Source organism: Pieris napi, chromosome 18 (genome assembly GCF_905475465.1).
Source record: "Pieris napi chromosome 18, ilPieNapi1.2, whole genome shotgun sequence".
Lineage (NCBI taxonomy): Eukaryota > Metazoa > Arthropoda > Insecta > Lepidoptera > Pieridae > Pieris > Pieris napi.
The window spans coordinates 2,971,384-2,991,541 of record NC_062251.1 but is presented as its reverse complement, the minus strand read 5'-3'; the positions used below and the strand labels follow the sequence as shown (position 1 = coordinate 2,991,541).

Sequence of the window (20,158 nt, the reverse complement as noted above, 5' to 3'; positions counted from 1 at the left end):
TTAACGAGAAATCCCAACTAGGTAAACATATTCCAGCCGTTATTTAAATTTTGACAAAAGTTTTACGACTCTTTCAAAGTTCAAAATCATCAGAATCTTTAGAATTATTGATCAGACGACTCTTACTTCGCAGAACAGAATTCTATTCAGAGCTTGATGCGTTATTAAACATTTTTTAATATCGAAGTTCGGGTTCAACTTCTTCGAAACATATTGGCAAGCGTAGTCTACTTTTTTTTTTTGACAATTCACACCAATTGACCTAGTCCCATGCTAAGCTGGTGAAGCTTGTGGGTAGCTACTAGGCAACGGATATACATACATATTATAGATAGATAGACATATAAATACATATTTAAACACCCAAGACCTAAGCACAACAAATGCTCATCACATCGATGTTTGTCTCACCCGGGACCCATGGATCCGCAGTCAGGGGTACTAACCACTAGACAAAAGCCGTTTGCCAATATGTTCCGAAAAAGTTCATTATAATAAGTTTTCTTTGTAAATTTTGTGTTAATAATACATTCAGTACATTAGTAACTATAGGTGCAATTTAAGAGCTCTAATGCCGTTGTCTCAGAGCTGTATGGGGTCTTGGAACTGCTGATAGTGGTCTCGCCAGACGAGTGCCCGAACGAGCTACAGCTGAATAGGAGAGGTAGCGCTCCGATAGGTCAGGGGGCTCGATCTAGACACAAAATTTATTCATTACTTCCTTATTTCCTATATTTACTGTAACTTAATATTAATACAATAACTTATCAATATAAAAATTAAACTAAAAACATAATACGTATATAAACAGAAGAAACATAAAACCTAAACCTTTTTATAACTAACTAGCTGACCCGACGAACTTCATTCCGCCTAACAGTCTAATAATATCGTGTTAACTTTAGTTAAACTTTGACTTTCTTATTTCGTTAACAGATGGCACCACATGCTATTTGCATTCGTAAAATTAATTTATTTATTGTTATTCAATAACTTATCTGATATTTTGTTACTTATTCTGCTATTCGGAGCGGAGAAGAATCCACCAAAAAAGTATAAATCTAGTAAATGTTATTCTTATTTCACGTCACATTAGTATAACTGTCAAACTATAATGACTTTTTTTTAATGGCTCTGGCACGGTTTGTGCATTAGCCAGCGTCAAGTATAAGATTTTTATAATTCGTGCTTTTTGCCTTAGAAATCCGACCATGTTCTCCATGTACGGTTTAGGCACTCGCCCGGTACCGCACAACCCTCCCAAAGGCCGAGAACAAATTTAAATTAAATTAAAACTTGCCCTCGAACCGGGAATCGAACCCGGTACCCCTCACCTAGCTGCCACTTAATAAGACCGCTAGGCTATGAGGCCCCCAAATATAATGACTTGTCAATAACAAAAAAAGTGTATTTTAGCAATGCAAGACTTCAATTCCCGGTTCTTGACGCACAGACAAATTACAAATTCAAACGCGACTGTCATAAGTCAATTGTCACTAAATTACTTACGTGTGCGTGACGCTTCTCAATGTGCGTGAGATGCGGCGCCATATTGTTTCCCGTGTACGCGACGCATTTGACTTGCCATTCGCCAAGTTGTTCGTTCCAATGTACGTACTGGTCGATTAATGCCTGAAAAATAATTTTTAATAATTGTACTTATTTATTTACACTTTGTTACATACATTTATACAAAAAAAAATAACATGCGGGCGGATATCGTTCATATCTCGCATTGTTAATTAGAGAATTAACTTACAAAATTCAAAACTCTCGTTAAACGTAAATTAAAATTAATCAATAAAGTTTTTGAAGTTATACTTCTAGGCGCGTTATGAAAAATGTATTGAAATTTTACGATGCGCGCGCACCGTGACACAAAACTTAACAGAATGAAGTTGCCCACGGAAGATGCTACGGCATTGGACATAATTTAAAAACAACATTCGAATAATAATAAATATTTATTTATTTAATTTTTCAAATGTAAACTGAACTTTATTGACTATAATGACTCCTTTTCCAGTCTTTGATTATTTAATTGTAATTAATTATTTGCATGCAATCAAAAACTATTTTTAATAATGCCAAAGAAGTATAACTTCTTACGCGCGTACGCACTCTTTTTTAATAAATTTGACGATTATTTAAATGATCCTAATCCTTGGGATTGACTTGCTCCAGTTCAAACAATTTGTATGACTCAAAACTTGGCGATTAAAAAGAGTGGCGTAGAGTTTCTTGCCCTACGCCCTTGACTTGCGAACTGTAGTCCGGTCAATTTAGACATTCGAAGTTTCCTATTTAATGTGAAAAATATATATTTAGAGATTTATAAATATAGATTTTCAGCAAAACTAACAGTTTTGCTGAAAATCGCGAAAAACTCATTTTTTTGACCTTGATGGGAGCGTTCAAGTATTACGTAACGTATTTTTTTGCCCTTTTGTAAAACGTTACGATGCGGGGCAGGGATTAAATTACGCGTTATTGTTAATATTATTTTCGACTTACACCACATAATAGTAACTAAAGAGTCACTAGGTGGGCACGAAATGTTTTGAAAACTGAAAAACGTTACAGCGAGTTACATGGGGGGGGGGGGCGTGTCAATAATCTCCAATTTAATAAAAAAAAATCCATACATGGGAATGATGGGGAACTTTTAAATATTATTTATAATTATGTTTTAAAGAATTTTACTGATTTTCAGCTTGTTAGGACTTTATGTACCTTCACTCTCATTTTTTGGTCTAGATTGACCGGACTACTGGTAGTAAATGTAAATTTAGAATCAATTTAACATATTTCTGTTGACGTTCATAAGTGTACTTGGTTAGCTATATGAATAAAGTTATTTTGAGTTCAGCAGACCATCTCTTTGATGGGATAGAGTATACATACCTGATACTCCTTTGGTATATAAGAGTCAAGGACTAAGTCAGCGAGCTGCAACTCCCTCTTCAGGGCTCTGATCCCGTCCAGGATTCCCTCCATCTCCCTCTGCTGCTCACGTTGTTGGTCAGCTAATTCAGCCTGAATTACGGTCATTTAATATCAATTGAGGTGGTAAACTTGGAAACCAAAAAACTTGGCGAAAGTGATTTTATGTAATAGGAGGCAAACACAGACACTCGCACTGTGTCAAAAGGCTCGCAAGCGCGCTGCCGACCTTTTAAGATTTGGTACTCTCTTTGAAGAGTCCCTAAGTCGAATTGGTCCGATGTTAAGTGATACCGCCGCCCATGGACACTCGCACTGTCAGAAAGCTCGTAAGCGCGCTGCCGACCTTTTAAGATTTGGTACGCTCTTTGAAGAGTCCCTAAGTCGAATTGGTCCGATGTTAAGTGATACCGCCGCCCATGGACACTCGCACTGTCAGAAAGCTCGCAAGCGCGCTGCCGACCTTTTAAGATTTGGTACGCTCTTTGAAGAGTCCCTAAGTCGAATTGGTCCGATGTTAAGTGATACCGCCGCCCATGGACACTCGCACTGTCAGAAAGCTCGCAAGCGCGCTGCCGACCTTTTAAGATTTGGTACGCTCTTTGAAGAGTCCCTAAGTAGAATTGGTCCGATGTTAAGTGATACCGCCGCCCATGACACTCGCACTGTCAGAACGCTCGCAAGCGCGCTGCCGACCTTTTAAAATTGGTACGCTCTTTGAAGAGTCCCTAAGTCGAATTGGTCCGATGTAAAGAGATCCCGCCGCCCATGGACACTCGAACTGTCAGAAAGCTCGCAAGCGCGCTGCCGACCTTTTAAGATTTGGTACGCTCTTTGAAGAGTCCCTAAGTAGAATTGGTCCGATGTTAAGTGATACCGCCGCCCATGACACTCGCACTGTCAGAAGGCTCGCAAGCGCGCTGCCGACCTTTTAAGAATTGGTTTGCCCTTTGAAGAGTCCCTAAGTAGAATTGGTCCGATGTTAAGTGATACCGCCGCCCATGGACACTCGCACTGTCAGAAGGCTCGCAAGCGCGCTGCCGACCTTTTAAGATTGGTACGCTCTTTGAAGAGTCCCTAAGTCGAATTGGTCCGATGTTAAGTGATACCGCCGCTCTTGGACACTCGCACTGTCAGAAAGCTCGCAAACGCGCTGCCGACCTTTTAAGATTTGGTACGCTCTTTGAAGAGTCCCTAAGTCGAATTGGTCCGATGTTAAGTGAAACCGCCGCCCATGACACTCGCACTGTCAGAAAGCTCGCAAGCGCGCTGCCGGCCTTTCAAGAATTGGTACGCTCTTTATTAAAGGACCCTAAGTGGAATTGGTCCGATTTTAAGTGATACCGCCGCCCATGGACACTCGTACTGCCAGAAAGCTCGCAAGCGCGCTGCCGGCCTTTAAATAACTGGTACGCTCTTTTCTTGAAGGACCCTAAGTCGAATTGGTACGGAAATACTTCAGTGGGCAGCTGGTTCCACACAGTGGTGGTGGGCAGTAACTGTTGTGGTACAACGCAATGTAATATGGATGTGGTATTTGGGATTCGTACCCAAATATCTCGTACGCTCTTGATTTGAGACGCTTAGAGAAATTTTTATCACTTACAAAAGTTATTGCATTAACAAATGATTTAGGGAGCGTTCAAGTGTTACGTAACGCAATTTTTGAAGATTATTGACCCCCCCCCATGTAACTCGCCGTAACGTTTTTCAGTACCCAAGTACAGTATTGTACCCAAGTATAGTAAAACCTTTCGTGACCACCTAGTGACTCTTTAGTTACTATTATGTGGTGTAAGAAGAAAATAATATTAACAATAACGCGTAATTTAATCCCCGCCCCGCATCGTAACGTTTCACAAAAGAAGCCCCCCCCCCCAAAATACGTTACGTAATACTTGAACGCTCCCTTACGAACTAAATACAAATTATTTATTTATTCGTAAAAGGTTGACAACGCACACGCGAGCCTCATGGGTATCACATGTCCAAACCCATACGTGTTTGACACACGGAAGTAAGAATGTTTACCTTTGCTGAATTAAGTAATTGCACAGCGCGTTTAAGTTTTCTGGTCTTCGCGGCATTTTCTTCTTGGAGAGTCGAGTATCGTTCTTCCAGGTCCAACCTTTCCGCCTGGAAAATTATTTAATAACTCCGTTTATCCTGAACATAGAAATTTTTAAAATATTTTGGAAATTAATATAGCCCACTCTCGAAAGCTTGTGAAGGAATTTGATTGCTCCAGTAGTTTTAGTGTTCATTACAAACATACAAATCTTCGTTTTATAATAATAGTACGCGTACGCGTTATAGGGATCCCCCTATAACGCGATTAGCGTATAAGGGAGCGTTCAAGTATTACGTCAAGCAATTTTTGGAGATTATTGACACCCCCTCCCCCATGTTACGCGCCGTAACGTTTTTCTGTACCCAATAGTAAAACGTTTCGTGACCATCTAGTGACTCTTTATACCTAAAAGTTACCATTATGTGGTGTAAAGTACTGGAAAGTTAAAAATAATATCCCCCCCCCCCCCCCCAATTCGTTACGTAATACTTGAACGCTCCCTAACGCGGTATATCGCCCTAATAACGTACAGATTTCTCAAGTTATATTTCTGTAGTGTGAAATTTATAATGACGATTTCAAATGTGTCATAAAATTAAACTAAATACCTTTATTATTTATTTCTAGTAGTCGAGTTTAAAAAAACCTACAACGCGATTTCCTAAAACGCGGTCCGAGTCTACCGCGTTATAGTTGGAATACTGTATTAGGTAAAATGATTCTCTTCTAATTCCATTTTTTTTAAATTGTCCTGAACTTGAAACCAAAGACAAATCGACGACTCGTAGAAATTACGACTCGTATTTTGGATATGGAAACGTTTTAGTTAATTGCTAAAGAACATGAGGCAAAGTCTGATTTTGTTTCAATTACCGTCGAACTTGCCAAAAATAACTAAAACAAATATAATACCTCTTTCTTCTGCAGGTCTTCTTGCAGACGTAGCTCGATCAGCTTCCGCTGTTCCAGCTCTTTGGAAGCCTGTTCTAGAAGTTTCCGTTGCGTATCAGCTTTGTCGAGAAGATTTTCACCGCCCACCAACACCTTCGATTCCAGACGTTGCAACTTATCTTTCAACTCTTCTTGCTGTCTCCTGAATTTACAAAAAGACTTTAATCTATCATATATATATATATCAATATATATACATAGTAGCCTATCAGACAGGCGATCAGGCAGATCTATAGCCAAGAAGCTATACAGCAGAGGAGAGTCAAAATTTGTCCTTTCCTAAAAAGGGTGATTAAACTTAGATGGACTCGGTGTCTCCCACCAGGCCGCGGAGACAACTACTCCGGAAATATCCTCATGATGATGAGCAAGTCGGAGCCCGCTGACCGGTGGGACCCAGTCTCAATCTTTAGTTCGCACCTGGCTCTCTTACTTCTCACTCTTATGTCAAAATAAGACAGAAAATGTTTAGCAGTCAGCGATATAGCACAATCTTTCCGTCTCTCTTTCCAACTAGTCTAAGACAATAAGAGATATGTTTTACATACTTGGTCTTTTGTAGTTCTGCTTTCTTCTCCTCCAGCACTTTTCTGGCTTGATGTGCCATCTCTCTCTTGGCTTGTTCCTGAAATATACAATAAAATAAATCAACCACATTTTTATATCTGGGGCTCAGATTACTGTATCTGTTTCATGACCATTTGTATGTTAGGTAAGTTCAGCCACCTGTGCCTGACACACACCATGGACTTCTTGGGTCCAACGTTTTCCTCGGGATGTTTCCTTCACCACACGAGGAAATTAAAAAAAAATGTTTTATTGGACAATTCACACCAATTGACCTAGTCCCATGCTAAGCTGGTGAAGCTTGTGTTATGGGTACTAGGCCACGGATATACATACATATAGATAGATAGACATATAAATACATATTTAAACACCCAAGACCTAAGCACAACACCAAATGCTCATCACAACGATGTTTGTCTCAGCCAGGTATCGAACCCGGGACCTATGGATTCGCAGTCAGGGGTTCTAACCACTAGACCAATGAGCCGTCAATCGTAAATATGAACATATAGAGTTTAAATTACACACAAATTAAGTTGAACTTAAAATTAAAATAAATTATATTATATTACACTTAAATCTATATATATATATATATGTATATGTATATAAATGTTATGTTGGTTTGTGTACGCTTCAAAAACTCAAAAATGTCTGCACCGATCGAGCTGAAATTGTTTTAATTTTTTTTTGTTTTTTTTTTTCATTTTTTTCCAAAAGTATTGAAAAATTAAAGTAATATGAAATGTATTCTTTGTTTTGTTTCTCATTTCTCAACCATTCAATCACAATATGCCACAGTGAAGCGTGGCGGGGTACAGCTAGTATAATATATAATAATAAAATATAATAATAATTTATTTTCTCCGATATAACATTTACAACAAACAATAAGATATAATAAATTATATCTAATATCAATCATGTTCATAATCAAAAATAAAACATAACACAATATTTACAAACAATAAAAGAAAGCGTACCTTCTCCTCTTTCCTGATCTTTCTCTTAATCTTCTTCTCTTCTGGATCCAGGACATCCAGCTCGGGATCTGTGAGGGTGTCTTCTGTATCTTCCGAGAGTTCTTCTTCCCCTTCGCCTTCCACATCTAGAAAACACCTTTGCTATTAGTAACTTGATACATGAGTGTTGGCGACTCATATGTATAAATAGGAATAGATTATTATAAGTTAGTGTTAGTGACTATATATACAATATAAATTAAGTAGATATGAGCTATAAGAAAAATAAGAATATTGTTAGTAGCTCATAAGTAGAAATTAAGTATATATAAATAAGTTAGGCAAAAATATGTTAAGAAAAAGAAAGTTAAATAAATAAATTAAATGCTTCGCCGAATAAAAGGGTCGCGTAGCTCTCGTCGCGGTATACGCGCACAGATGGCTGTAAGCGCAGCTCTCGTCGCGGTATACTGTCGATGTACTTAAGCTCGGCGAGATCTACGCAAAATCCTCTTTTTCCTCCGCAACGAACTGGGACCCAAGAATAATCGGCGAAGCAAGAAACAAGAAAAGGCGCAGTTTCATTTCAAGACAACATCCTACAATTACGCACTAGCAGGGGTGCGTGGGTTGAGGCGGTGCCAGCGATACGTCGAACCGTCTTGACAAAACGTACGTAGTCAAACCCCACCGGTATTCAAAGCCGCGCCGAGGTTACTTTGGTTACTGCACGGGTGTTCTCGAACGAACATCTAAACGTCTAATCCCGTGCAGGCCCGAGTCTCTGAGGCGACGTCGGGATTGGCTACAATAGTAGTACGTACGAAGTCAAACCCCACCGGTATTCAAAGCCGCGCCGAGGTTACTTTGGTTACTGCCGAGTCTCTGAGGCGACGTCGGGATTGGCTAGAACAGTAGTACGTACGAAGTCAAACCCCACCGGTATTCAAAGCCGCACCGAGGTACTTTGGTTAATGCACGGGTGTTCTCAAACGAACATCTAAACGTATAATCCTGTGCAGGCCTGAGTCTCTGAGGTGTCGTGGGGGTTGGCAACAACAGTGGTCCTTCGAGCCGGATCCTGCAACGGTTGTCATCAAGAAGTGAATACTGCGAAAAGAAAATGCCAGTCACAAGGTCACAGAACGGGATGCAGCGAGGGGAATCGACGACGACTGTTACCTCCGCCACTACGTCCGAAGTCCGGACCACAGGCGAAGAGATAACGATAGAGCAGTCCACGTCGACGAGCGCAGCCAGCCAGCCAGATCAAGCATTGACTCTGGCACCAGCGGGTTCCACCCGGCGGGCAGCATCGAGAGCCGTATCCAGAGCCAGCTCAAGAAGACAAGCCGAGGCCAGAGAAGAGCTGGCTCGCTGCGAGCTGCGGGAAGCGCAGGCAGCAGCACGCCTGGCCAGATTACGATTAGAAGCAGAAACGGAAGAGGAAGACTCCTTTATAGAAGACGTCAACGAAAACCATGAAGAAAAGGTAGCAAATTGGATGCGCTCTTCGGCACAAAGGCCAGAAGAAATAGAAACAAAGAGCGACATTCGAGCAATAGCTGACGCAATAAAGGAAGCCATGACGACACATGTAGCGCCGCAACCGAAGTACATTCAAGAGCTGCCGATATTTGAAGGCGACAGCTCCGAATGGACGGCGTTTCGAGTCGTATATGAAGACACATCTCCGATGTTCTCTGGCATTCAGAATATGGCGCGGCTACGTAAAGCGATTAAAGGCACAGCAAGAGAAAGCATTAAGAGCCTCTTGTACTCAGAGGCGATGCCAGAAGAAGTTATTAACGCTTTACGCCGAAGATTTGGTAGACCCGACGCGCTGGTGCTAGCTGAACTGGAGAAATTAAAGGCGCTTCCCAGAACGACGGAAAATCCCAGGGACATATGCGTCTTCGCTAGCCAAATAAATAACAGCGTGGCCGCCATAAAGGGATTGAAGAGACCGCAATACCTCTACTCACCTGAAATCGTGAAACTTATAATAGAGAAGATGCCTCCAATTCTCAGATTCAGATGGTACGATTTCACGGCTGCGAGGGAAGAGGAATCGTTCAGTGATATCCAAACGATAAGCAACTTCCTCAATTTAGAAGCGGACAAATGCGGCGCATTCGCGGTACTCGAAGACAGCAAAAGCGTACGACCGAGCGCAGCGATAAGACGGCCAGTGAAGCAAGCTACGTATAATATCGCTGAAAGGTGTAGACCTGAAGAAATCAAGTGCCCAGACTGTGAAGGTACACATAAACTCAAAGACTGCCAAATATTCCTAAAAGCGGCAGTCAACGAGAGATGGGAAACAGTTAAGAGGCTTAAGGTCTGCTTCAAGTGCCTCGCTGGGAAGCACCGGAAAGAAACATGCCGAAGACCACCGTGCAAGTTGTGTCGAAGATGGCACCATAGCCTACTACATGTGTCGTCGGAGAGCGAACAATGTCACGAAGAGGTAGCGCCCGAGACAGCAACGGTCAATACAATAAGCACACCGAAAGCTATTCTTAAGATGCTCAAGGTGGAGATATACGGACCGGCTGGGAGCAAACAAGTACTGGCGCTGCTAGATGAAGGCTCAACGGTGACACTGCTTGACGAAAACGTGGCTTCGAGCATCGGCATCCAGGGTCCTCGCGAAGTCCTGAATATAGAAACTATCGGCGGAGGGCAAATGAAAAATCACGACTCCATGATTTTAGATATCGAACTGAAAGGGATCAAGGAAAGCGAGAAGAGCACACTTAAGCGGGCAAGAACTATCAAGGAGCTCAAATTAACCCCACAACTCGTAGATAAAAGCCGACTAAAGAAGTGTCATCACTTGCGGGGTTTACTACAAGACGTGTGCTACGAAGCTGAGGCGCCGAAGCTGCTCATTGGACAAGACAATTGGGAGTATATTGTCTCGTTACAAATACGACGTGGAAAGCCAGGGCAGCCGGTGGCGTCACGAACGAAGTTAGGATGGGTTCTCCACGGCTCCGACAGCAGCGGCGTGTCTCCGATCAATTATGTAAACACATGTGCACACGTAAGCGTCGTCGAAGATACAATAGTTCAGCCGAAGAAGCCTTCAACGAATATCGAACAGCGAGCACTGGACATATTGGAAAGAACCAGCCGACAGTTGGAAGACGGCAGATACGAAGTCGGACTGTTGTGGAAAAAGGAAGACATACAACTTCCAAACAATTACGCAGCAGCTTTCAACAGATCTCAAAGAATAGAAGAAAAACTACATAAGGACGCTAAATTAAATAATGAACATAGCGCGCCGATAGCTCTGTTGAAAAGCAACTACGCCAAAGAAGCACCAGCCGACTACACATCTAACGAAAAATGGTACCTGCCTAACTTCCCAGTGGTTCACCCTCTGAATGAGAAGCTAGGAATTGTCGTTGCGGCCAAAAACAATGGAGTCAGCCTCAAAGACGTTATGCTGTCCGGCCCGGACTTACTGCAGTCAATATTTGGAGTGTTACTGCGATTCCGTCAAGGTCCCGTATCAATAGCGGCCGATACAAAACAAATGTTTCTGCAGGGGAAAATATGTGAAGAAGATAGAAATAGTCTCAGATACCTTTGGCGAAAAGACAAGGAAGCGCTAGTGAAGGATTACAGAATGTTATCACTGGTTTTTGAAGCTGCGTCGTCGCCTTGCACTGCGATTTATATAAAAATTCAGAACACAAAGGCCTTCTTACATAAATATGAAGAAGCGGCGCAAGCAATAGAGCGGAAGTACTATATGCATGATCATTTGCATAGCTTCCACAGCCACAGCGACGATTACCAACGAGTAATACAGCAAGTCGACTTGATCCATAAGAAGGCACACTTCGAGTTACGAGGATGGGCGTCGAACAAAATAGAGATCGTTGAAGACGACACCGAAGCGCGGAATAGCTACCTAGAACAAATCGATAGAAAACAAGACATCCAGCTGCCGCGATGTATGACAACATTCTGCACTGAGGGGGAGCTGCATACTTTCACTGACGCGAGGGAGACGTCGTATGCAGCCGAAGTATATATCTCTATGCCAAGGCTTGAACTGCAGGCAGCCTTGTTGGAAGCAGAACACATAGTCAATTCTAGACTAATAGCGAACCTAGCTTATAATTTGGAAGAGGAGGCGCTAACCAGTAACCTTACCCCTAATCACTTTCTCACTGGACGATCCGGTGGAGCTGCGCGCATAAGGCATTTTCCTGACGCAAAGCTGGTGGGCAGAGAAGATTGGAAGACCGTCCAACGACTCTCTGATCACTTTTGGAGGAGATGGCTACGGGAGAACTTGCCCACGCTACTGCCCAGGAAAACGACGGGAAGGCGAGCAGCTGCAGCCAGGCGGCGTGGTTCTTATTTTGGATCGCACGTTACCATGAACTTGGCCGAGGGGAATCATCGAAACCACGTACCCCGGGCCCGACGGAAGAACCGTGGAAGGATCGTGGACGTCGCAACCAAAGGAGGAGTGCTGCGAAGACCATCGTCGAGTATCGTGATCATGGTGCCTGCGAAGTCGCCGTGCAGGAATAACGGTGCTACGCACGAGGGGGAGAATGTTGGCGACTCATATGTATAAATAGGAATAGATTATTATAAGTTAGTGTTAGTGACTATATATACAATATAAATTAAGTAGATATGAGCTATAAGAAAAATAAGAATATTGTTAGTAGCTCATAAGTAGAAATTAAGTATATATAAATAAGTTAGGCAAAAATATGTTAAGAAAAAGAAAGTTAAATAAATAAATTAAATGCTTCGCCGAATAAAAGGGTCGCGTAGCTCTCGTCGCGGTATACGCGCACAGATGGCTGTAAGCGCAGCTCTCGTCGCGGTATACTGTCGATGTACTTAAGCTCGGCGAGATCTACGCAAAATCCTCTTTTTCCTCCGCAACGAACTGGGACCCAAGAATAATCGGCGAAGCAAGAAACAAGAAAAGGCGCAGTTTCATTTCAAGACAACATCCTACAATTACGCACTAGCAGGGGTGCGTGGGTTGAGGCGGTGCCAGCGATACGTCGAACCGTCTTGACAAAACGTACGTAGTCAAACCCCACCGGTATTCAAAGCCGCGCCGAGGTTACTTTGGTTACTGCACGGGTGTTCTCGAACGAACATCTAAACGTCTAATCCCGTGCAGGCCCGAGTCTCTGAGGCGACGTCGGGATTGGCTACAATAGTAGTACGTACGAAGTCAAACCCCACCGGTATTCAAAGCCGCGCCGAGGTTACTTTGGTTACTGCCGAGTCTCTGAGGCGACGTCGGGATTGGCTAGAACAGTAGTACGTACGAAGTCAAACCCCACCGGTATTCAAAGCCGCACCGAGGTACTTTGGTTAATGCACGGGTGTTCTCAAACGAACATCTAAACGTATAATCCTGTGCAGGCCTGAGTCTCTGAGGTGTCGTGGGGGTTGGCAACAACAATGAGCATGGAATTCTTTTACTACATACAAAGAGACTCTTCATATACAATTTAGCTCACTCACACACGCACACGCACTCACACTGACCCGTACACTCACACACACACTCACAAATGCTATTGTTTGCATGAATGCTTTTATTTTATTTTTTTATATATATTTTTATAAACTATTTATGTTTGTTCGTTTTTAAAAAAAAAAACTTGTATTAGCAATATTTTTTGCCACTATGTTCAAGAGGGACTGGTGACTTCTAATAACAGGTTTTCCCAACCTTTTTCAAGCACCAGTCTCTCAGTATAATACATTGCTTTAAGCTTGTTGTCAAGTTTATTATTAATTAAATAAATTAAAAATTAAATACACACACACATACATAACAGCTCCTTATTATAATTGATACATTGCTATGACCACAAAGCATTAAATACATTTTGGTAGCAGTGTTGGCTCTGACTCAGATTTTTCCTATGGCTCTGGCACGGTTTGTACATTAGCCAGTGTCAAGTATAAGATTTTTATAATTCGCACTTGTAATTAGCCATCCTCGGCCTAGAACGTATTGCTACGTTCTAAACCTTCAGTCTCCATTCTTGGGTAGCATACTCACTGCTTAAGAAATTCGACCGTGCCCTCCATATACGGTTTAAGCACTCGGTGCCGCACAACCCTCCCAAAGGCCGAGAACAAATTTAAATTTAATTAAAACTTGCCCTCGAACCGGGAATCGAACCCGGTACCCCTCACCTAGCTGCCACTTAATAAGACCGCTAGGCTATGAGGCCCTTCGACTCAAATTTTTAATTCCATAGAATTCTGACAGCTATCATTTTTTGACATGTCAGCGATGGCAAACCTTTTTGGCGGGGCACATTTTTCAATTTCAATACGAGTCTGAATATCTGACTCTATACATACATTTTATTTGTTAGTGAATGTATCCATTTTATTAAGTGCGGTGCTCAACATTAAAAGTGGTTTAACGGCGAGTGATAATAACGTCCTTTTTCATCACACACAGTAAAGGCAAATCAAATCAAATCAAGTAATTTAAGGTTTGTAAAATTGTTCGTGATATTGAAATATTTGTAATTTGTCCCTTTTTCGGTGAAGAACTTTTTTAGTAGCAACACTTATGCAATGTCATAATTCTACGGAATGAAAAATCAGAGTATAGTGGCTTGCTGCACATGCTTTTCTTCACCGGAGCAAATGCGCAGAAGATCATGGGTTTTTTTTCTCTCTCTGTTTGTTTGCATTTCTTAAGAAATTAAATTTGAACTTAGACAAGGTAAAACCCCTTGTTTTTGGGTCTTATCCTTTGTAGTTTATATATATTAAGCTATAATAAAAACATATTTTCAAAATATTAAAAAAAAATTACATAAATTTGGATATAATTTTTAATTCACTCACCAATAACAGACTCTTCTAGTTGTTTCTTCAGCTGATCGATTTCTTGTTGGAACCTGAAAATTAACAAATACAGTATAAATTATTTATGACGTCATTCGTTTGGTTTAAGGGGGCATAAATTACGTGTGGTGTTTAAGGGTGGGGGGAGGGGTCGAGTCAAATCTCATTTAATCTTAGGTTGGAGAGAGAGAGGGGGGGGGGGGTCTCGGCAAATATCACGCAAATATTTTTCTGATTGAATTGAATTTTTTTTTAGGAAAACGGTTGACCCAGGCCATCTCTGCAACTTCCCGATAACTCCATAACTAAACGCTCAACATTTCACAAATTTTGTTTTAGTCGTAGATAAAAGCACTAAGGATTTTTTTTTTCTTTTTACAATAACAATCCAACGCGTTTACGTAATAAACTCACATTTTGAAAAATCTCACGTGAGATTGGGGGATGGGGGAGGGGGTTGAATAAAATCTCCCATCTCACCTCACGTAATTTATGGACGCCCCCTAACACAAAACCCTAACGCCAGAAAGTATATCTTCTAACGCATGGACATAAGTACACACACATTTTGATTTTATTTATACTCGTATTGGGTCATTTGTGCTTAATTATGATATAGACTTCTCTGACACGTTGGTTTCCTTACGATGTTTTTACCAGCGTATACGCACAGAAATTCGTGTTTACTACCCTCAAAATTTTTATAATATTAGAACAATTCTCACTTTGTAAGCAAAGCATCTCCAGGCTCGCTATTGACGTGCGTCTTATTTTCAATGTTCTTCGCTCTGTTTGCGTATCGAAGCGTGCTGATAGTCTCCACGTAGTTCGTGTCTGATGGGCCTATAGTCGCAATCTGGAAAATATAGTTTTGGCTTTGTATCTTTATATAAAATTCTCGTGTCACAATGTTCGTTCTTATACTCCTCCGAAAAGGCTCGATCGATTCTTATGAATTCTAAAATCTGAGAATCGGCTACTTTCAAACCCCTAACGGGATAATAAGTGTCTACCCCAAAAAAAATATTTTTCAATTTTTAAAAAAAGAAAATTGTTTTTATTTTTTTATAGCATACAAAAATACATACAACCCTTAATTTTCAACATCGATGAGCATTTGGTGTTGTGCTTAGGTCTTGGGTGTTAAAATATGTATTTATATGTCTATCTATCTATAATATGTATGTATATCCGTTGCCTAATACCTATAACACAAGCTTCACCAGCTTAGCATGGGACTCGGTCAATTGGTGTGAATTGTCTTTAAAAAAAAAAGTTAGTTAGTTCTACATCAGTCTGTTACTAATACCAACAAATGGCTGATCAGAGCCTTCTGCAGGCACGCCTTCCTCAAGATGTTTTCACCGTACAAACGATTTTAATATGCACCATTAGAAAAAGCGGTGCGAACGAGCCACCTACTGCATGCCAGAAATAAAAATGATTCTCTCACCATAACAGTCTTCGAGTTTCCTCCGAGCGAGTCCTGTAGGAGTCGAGTCAGTTTGCTGTTCCGATATGGAATATGCGTGGACTTGCCATCTACCAGGGCAGATATCACATTACCAAGCACCGAGAGTGATTGGTTAATCTTCGTCGCTTCTTTCAGGCGAGTGCCAGTCGCCTGAGTTTTGCTTTGACGCTCTGAGCCCTGAAAAATAGAAGTGATATTCAGTCGGGAAATAGTCAAGTCAAGTCAAATCATTTATTTCAATTAGACCACCTAAAATGGCACTTTTGAACGTGAAATGAAATATAAAGATGATTCTAGTGGCCCCTTCCAAAAGGTTTCGTGTGGAGAAGAATTGGCAAGAAACTTCACGCTTACTCTTTTAAAATTGGTTTACAATATTTTGTATACATTAAAATATAAACGGTGCCAACAACCTATTAAGCCAAAGAATGTGACAGCATTTTAGCAAAGACATGCCAAGATGAGGAGTATAAAACTGGGATCATGAAAAGAGACCTATGAAAAAAAAGCGTGGCGGAGAGTTTATTGCCAGTTCTTCTCTTCCGTTCTACACCCTTGATTTGAGAACTGGCAGTAAAGGTAAAATTAGAAGCATTAAATGTATATTTCTTTTTTTGACGTTCATAAGTGTACATTGTAAAGAAAAAACTATTTAACCAGATTAAAGTTATGTATTATTATAAATTTACAATTATTTAACATAATTTTAAATTTATCCGACGTTTCGCGTGCTTTACAGCGTGCGTGGTCACGTTATGTTATGTTAAATAATTGTAAATTTATAATAATACATAACTTTAATCCAGTTAAAAAGTTTTTGACGTGACAACGTCTTATAATTCGATGGAGCCGGCTGCACGCACGAAAAAACATGACTCGTGCGGCGTTACCTCGCTCTGAGGCGTTCCATTTAAAATTGACATAATTGTATTTATGCGTACAAATAAATGTAACTTGATCAATTCAATTGTGATTTCCATTTACCTCCTTCTCTATATCCATACAAAATACCTATCAAACAAATAAAATTTAATTTTTTTTTTGAAAAATGCAACCATCCCATCAATATTTTTTTATGACGTTGTCACGTTCAACCATCGTCAGTAAACCAACTTTACAGACAACCGATTTTTTTCTTTAAATGTGTAAAGGTTATGTCAATAAAACACAATACTAAGTGTACATTGTGTTACCTACATGAATAAATGATTTTTTACTTTTGAAAAACCTCGCAGCCAATGAGATGTGAAGTTATAGTAGGATGTTGCGGATGGAAACAACAGAAGAAAACAGAGGAAAGTCTCATATCTTGGCCACATCCTCCATAAACAGCAGTATCACATCTGTGTTGGCAATAAAAAAAGAGGGAATTCGAAGTTCTCCTGGCCTTCAGTAATTGAAGAGCTACCGTAAATGGATACCATCCAATGGAAATTATATTTTCTAACCATTACAAACTAAATATACAAAATCGACCGAACGCCTTCACCGATTTTTATGTATTTTGGGCAGGTCTGAGGTCATAAGTGGTCGTCGCAAATTTTTGAAGTGAAACTTCTTTCAAAAGACAAAAAAAACACAAAAAATTAAACTCAGTTTAGACTCGTATTGAAATTGAAAAATGTGCCCGGCCAAAAAAGGTTTGCCATCTCTGACATGTCACATTATGTCAGAATTCTACGGAATGAAAAATTAGAGTATAAGTGTGGAAACCGAGTCCAAATTCAGCGCCTGATTGGAGATCTAATTGGAATCAGTTCATAGTGGCCTATCAAATTCAACTTGCGTCGATCTTTAATAACTCACCGCTAAATCAACAAGATGCAGCTTCCCCATCTTCACGTGCATCTTTCCATCTGCGCCCTTCTTACTGCTCTCCACTGTTATGGAGAAAATTGCGTGGGACCGAGAGCTCTCAATGTTCATAGCTGTTGCTCCGATGTGTCGGTTCTTATTACCGACAGCCATTATCTTTTCCAGCTCATCGGAGTTGTTGACTACGTAACCTGGAAGAGAGGAAATGTTTTTAATAATAATGTGGAAGATTTTTTAAAGGCCGACAACCCACTAAAAATGGGTGTCTATGGGCTGCGTAGACTGCCCTTTTTGGTCGTCCCGCAAGCTCGTTTGCTCCCCTATTATATAAAAAAAAAGATGCGTATATAAATTGCCCATTTTTACACGCTTTATATTAGCTTCATCTGTATGTATGTAACCGACTCCTTCGGACTCGATTTTGACCCACTTTTAACGGACAGATTTAATTCAAACTTTGCGCACCTGTCAAAGATCGATGACAATGCAATAATCCGAAAAAAAAAAATAACTAAAAAATAAATAATAGTTAAAAAAACTAAAAAACACGCTATTAAAGCACATCAAACTAAAAAGTGAAAAATAATTGCTCGATAGACGAAAAATATGGCACAGAGCGCCCCACGCTTTTTCACAATAATACCAGTATTTTTTGTTCATTACCAAAAAGTGAAAAATTAGGAATTATTTTTCACTTTTTGGTTTGATGTTCTTTAAAAGCGTGATTTTTAGTTTTTTTTAACTATTATTTATTGATTATTTATGATTATACATTAATTGACAGAAATATCAGCCGTTGAGGTCACAAAAAATCTTTACGAAATCTTTTATGCATATTCAGTAAGTCTGCGAATCGTCTACTATAGGGTTTTTCAACAAGAACTTTGTTTTCTAAAACAAAATAAAACAAAGAATTTAGAGGAAAATGAATAAAATTTTTATTGTATTACAAAGAGAAAAGTTTGGCAATTATGAATGAAAAATGATATCTGGCAAATGTCCACCACGACCACGCTGACAGATGTTGATTCTTTCATCAAAATTTTTAATCACTTTTTGGCAAAATGGAGGGTCTATTTCGTTAATGACATCACGGATTTTGAGTTTTAAGGCTGCAATCGATTCGATTGGCTCCGTATAGACTCTGTCTTTAACATAGCCCCACAAAAAATAATCCAGTGGTGTTAAATCACACGATCTGGCTGGCCACTTAACAGCTGAATTTCGCGAAATTATGCGCTCGGGAAATTTGGTTTGCAATAAATTGATCGTTTCATTGGCTGTGTGACATGTGGCACCGTCCTGTTGAAACCACATTTCAGTGATATCCATGTCATCAATAATAGGCCAAAATTTAGTGGTTAACATCTCGCGATACCGTGATCCATTGACTGTTACCGCATTTCCAGCCTCATCTTCGAAAAAAAACGGCCCAATCACGCCTCCAGACCACATAGTGCACCACACAGTAACACGTTGAGTATGCAAAGCCTTCTCAATAATTGCTTTAGGATTTTCAGAAGCCCAAATGCGACAATTTTGCTTGTTGACGTACCCTGACAAATGAAAATGGGCTTCGTCTGAAAAAATGATTTTTTCAGAAAAACCAGCAGGTTGTTCCTGAATGAACTGAGCGAATCTGCGGCGATTTGAATGGTCGATCAGCTTTAATTCCTGCACCAGTTGAATCTTGTAAGGCTTCAAAGCCAAATCCTTTCGCAAAATTCGCCATGTTGTGCTTTTGGATAACCCCAATTGTTGAGAACGTCGTGAAATTGACAAATTTTGATCTTCTTCAACACTGTGGCTCACGGCGGCGATGTTTTCTGTTGAACGACCCGGTCGAACACGTGTTGGTGTTGGCACATTTTGTACCGAGCCTGTCGACTCAAATTTCGCGACCAAATTCTTAACAGCGGTCTCAGAAGGACGATTATGCTGGCCGAAAATATCACGAATTTTACGAAATGTAACTTTAACAGAACCACCATTTTTATAGTGGATTTGAATTATTTTAATGCGATTTTCGAGCGAAATTGAATTCATTGTAATAATTGCCAAAGCACCTGCTACGAATACCGCCAAAAACTAAATGTCAAAACTATCACGTTCTCGGTGTTGCCACAATTGAAAAACAAACTTCTTGTTGAAATACCCGTTATCTATCTTTCAAACCCCTAAGGGGTATCCACGCCAGAAAAAAATATTTTTATTTTTTATGATACAACATATAAAAGTACATACAACCCCTAATTATCACCCCTCTACGATCAACCCCTATTTTTTATTATAGCAGATAGTTATTTTTATTGAACTATGATAATGTTTCTTAGAAATAACATACATGGCAAAACCACGTTTGTCGGGTTAGCTAATCTCTTTTTATTTTTAACAACGAAGTTGCAAAAATCTGAACCTTTTTTTTATAGAACAGGGGGCAAACGGGCAGGAGGATTACCTGATGTTAAGTGATACCGCCGCCCATGGACACTCAAT

General features: G+C 40.3%; 1 protein-coding gene across 1 annotated transcript in view; it reads right to left on the bottom strand.

The window, feature by feature from the left end:
- Positions 1 to 504: 504 nt before the first annotated feature.
- Positions 505 to 20,158, bottom strand: part of LOC125058466 (kinesin-like protein KIF3A) — a 40,260-nt gene continuing 20,606 nt past the window's right edge. Inside the window, exons 5-15 of the mRNA XM_047662553.1 lie at positions 17,654 to 17,853; positions 15,827 to 16,024; positions 15,099 to 15,229; positions 14,374 to 14,426; positions 7,519 to 7,643; positions 6,514 to 6,590; positions 5,927 to 6,107; positions 4,975 to 5,079; positions 2,905 to 3,036; positions 1,510 to 1,632; positions 505 to 694 (exon numbers count right to left, since the gene is read on the bottom strand). Of these exons, the coding sequence (XP_047518509.1) occupies positions 569 to 694; positions 1,510 to 1,632; positions 2,905 to 3,036; positions 4,975 to 5,079; positions 5,927 to 6,107; positions 6,514 to 6,590; positions 7,519 to 7,643; positions 14,374 to 14,426; positions 15,099 to 15,229; positions 15,827 to 16,024; positions 17,654 to 17,853 (1,451 nt within the window). The 3' untranslated portion in view covers positions 505 to 568. The remainder of the gene's footprint in view (positions 695 to 1,509; positions 1,633 to 2,904; positions 3,037 to 4,974; positions 5,080 to 5,926; positions 6,108 to 6,513; positions 6,591 to 7,518; positions 7,644 to 14,373; positions 14,427 to 15,098; positions 15,230 to 15,826; positions 16,025 to 17,653; positions 17,854 to 20,158) is intronic.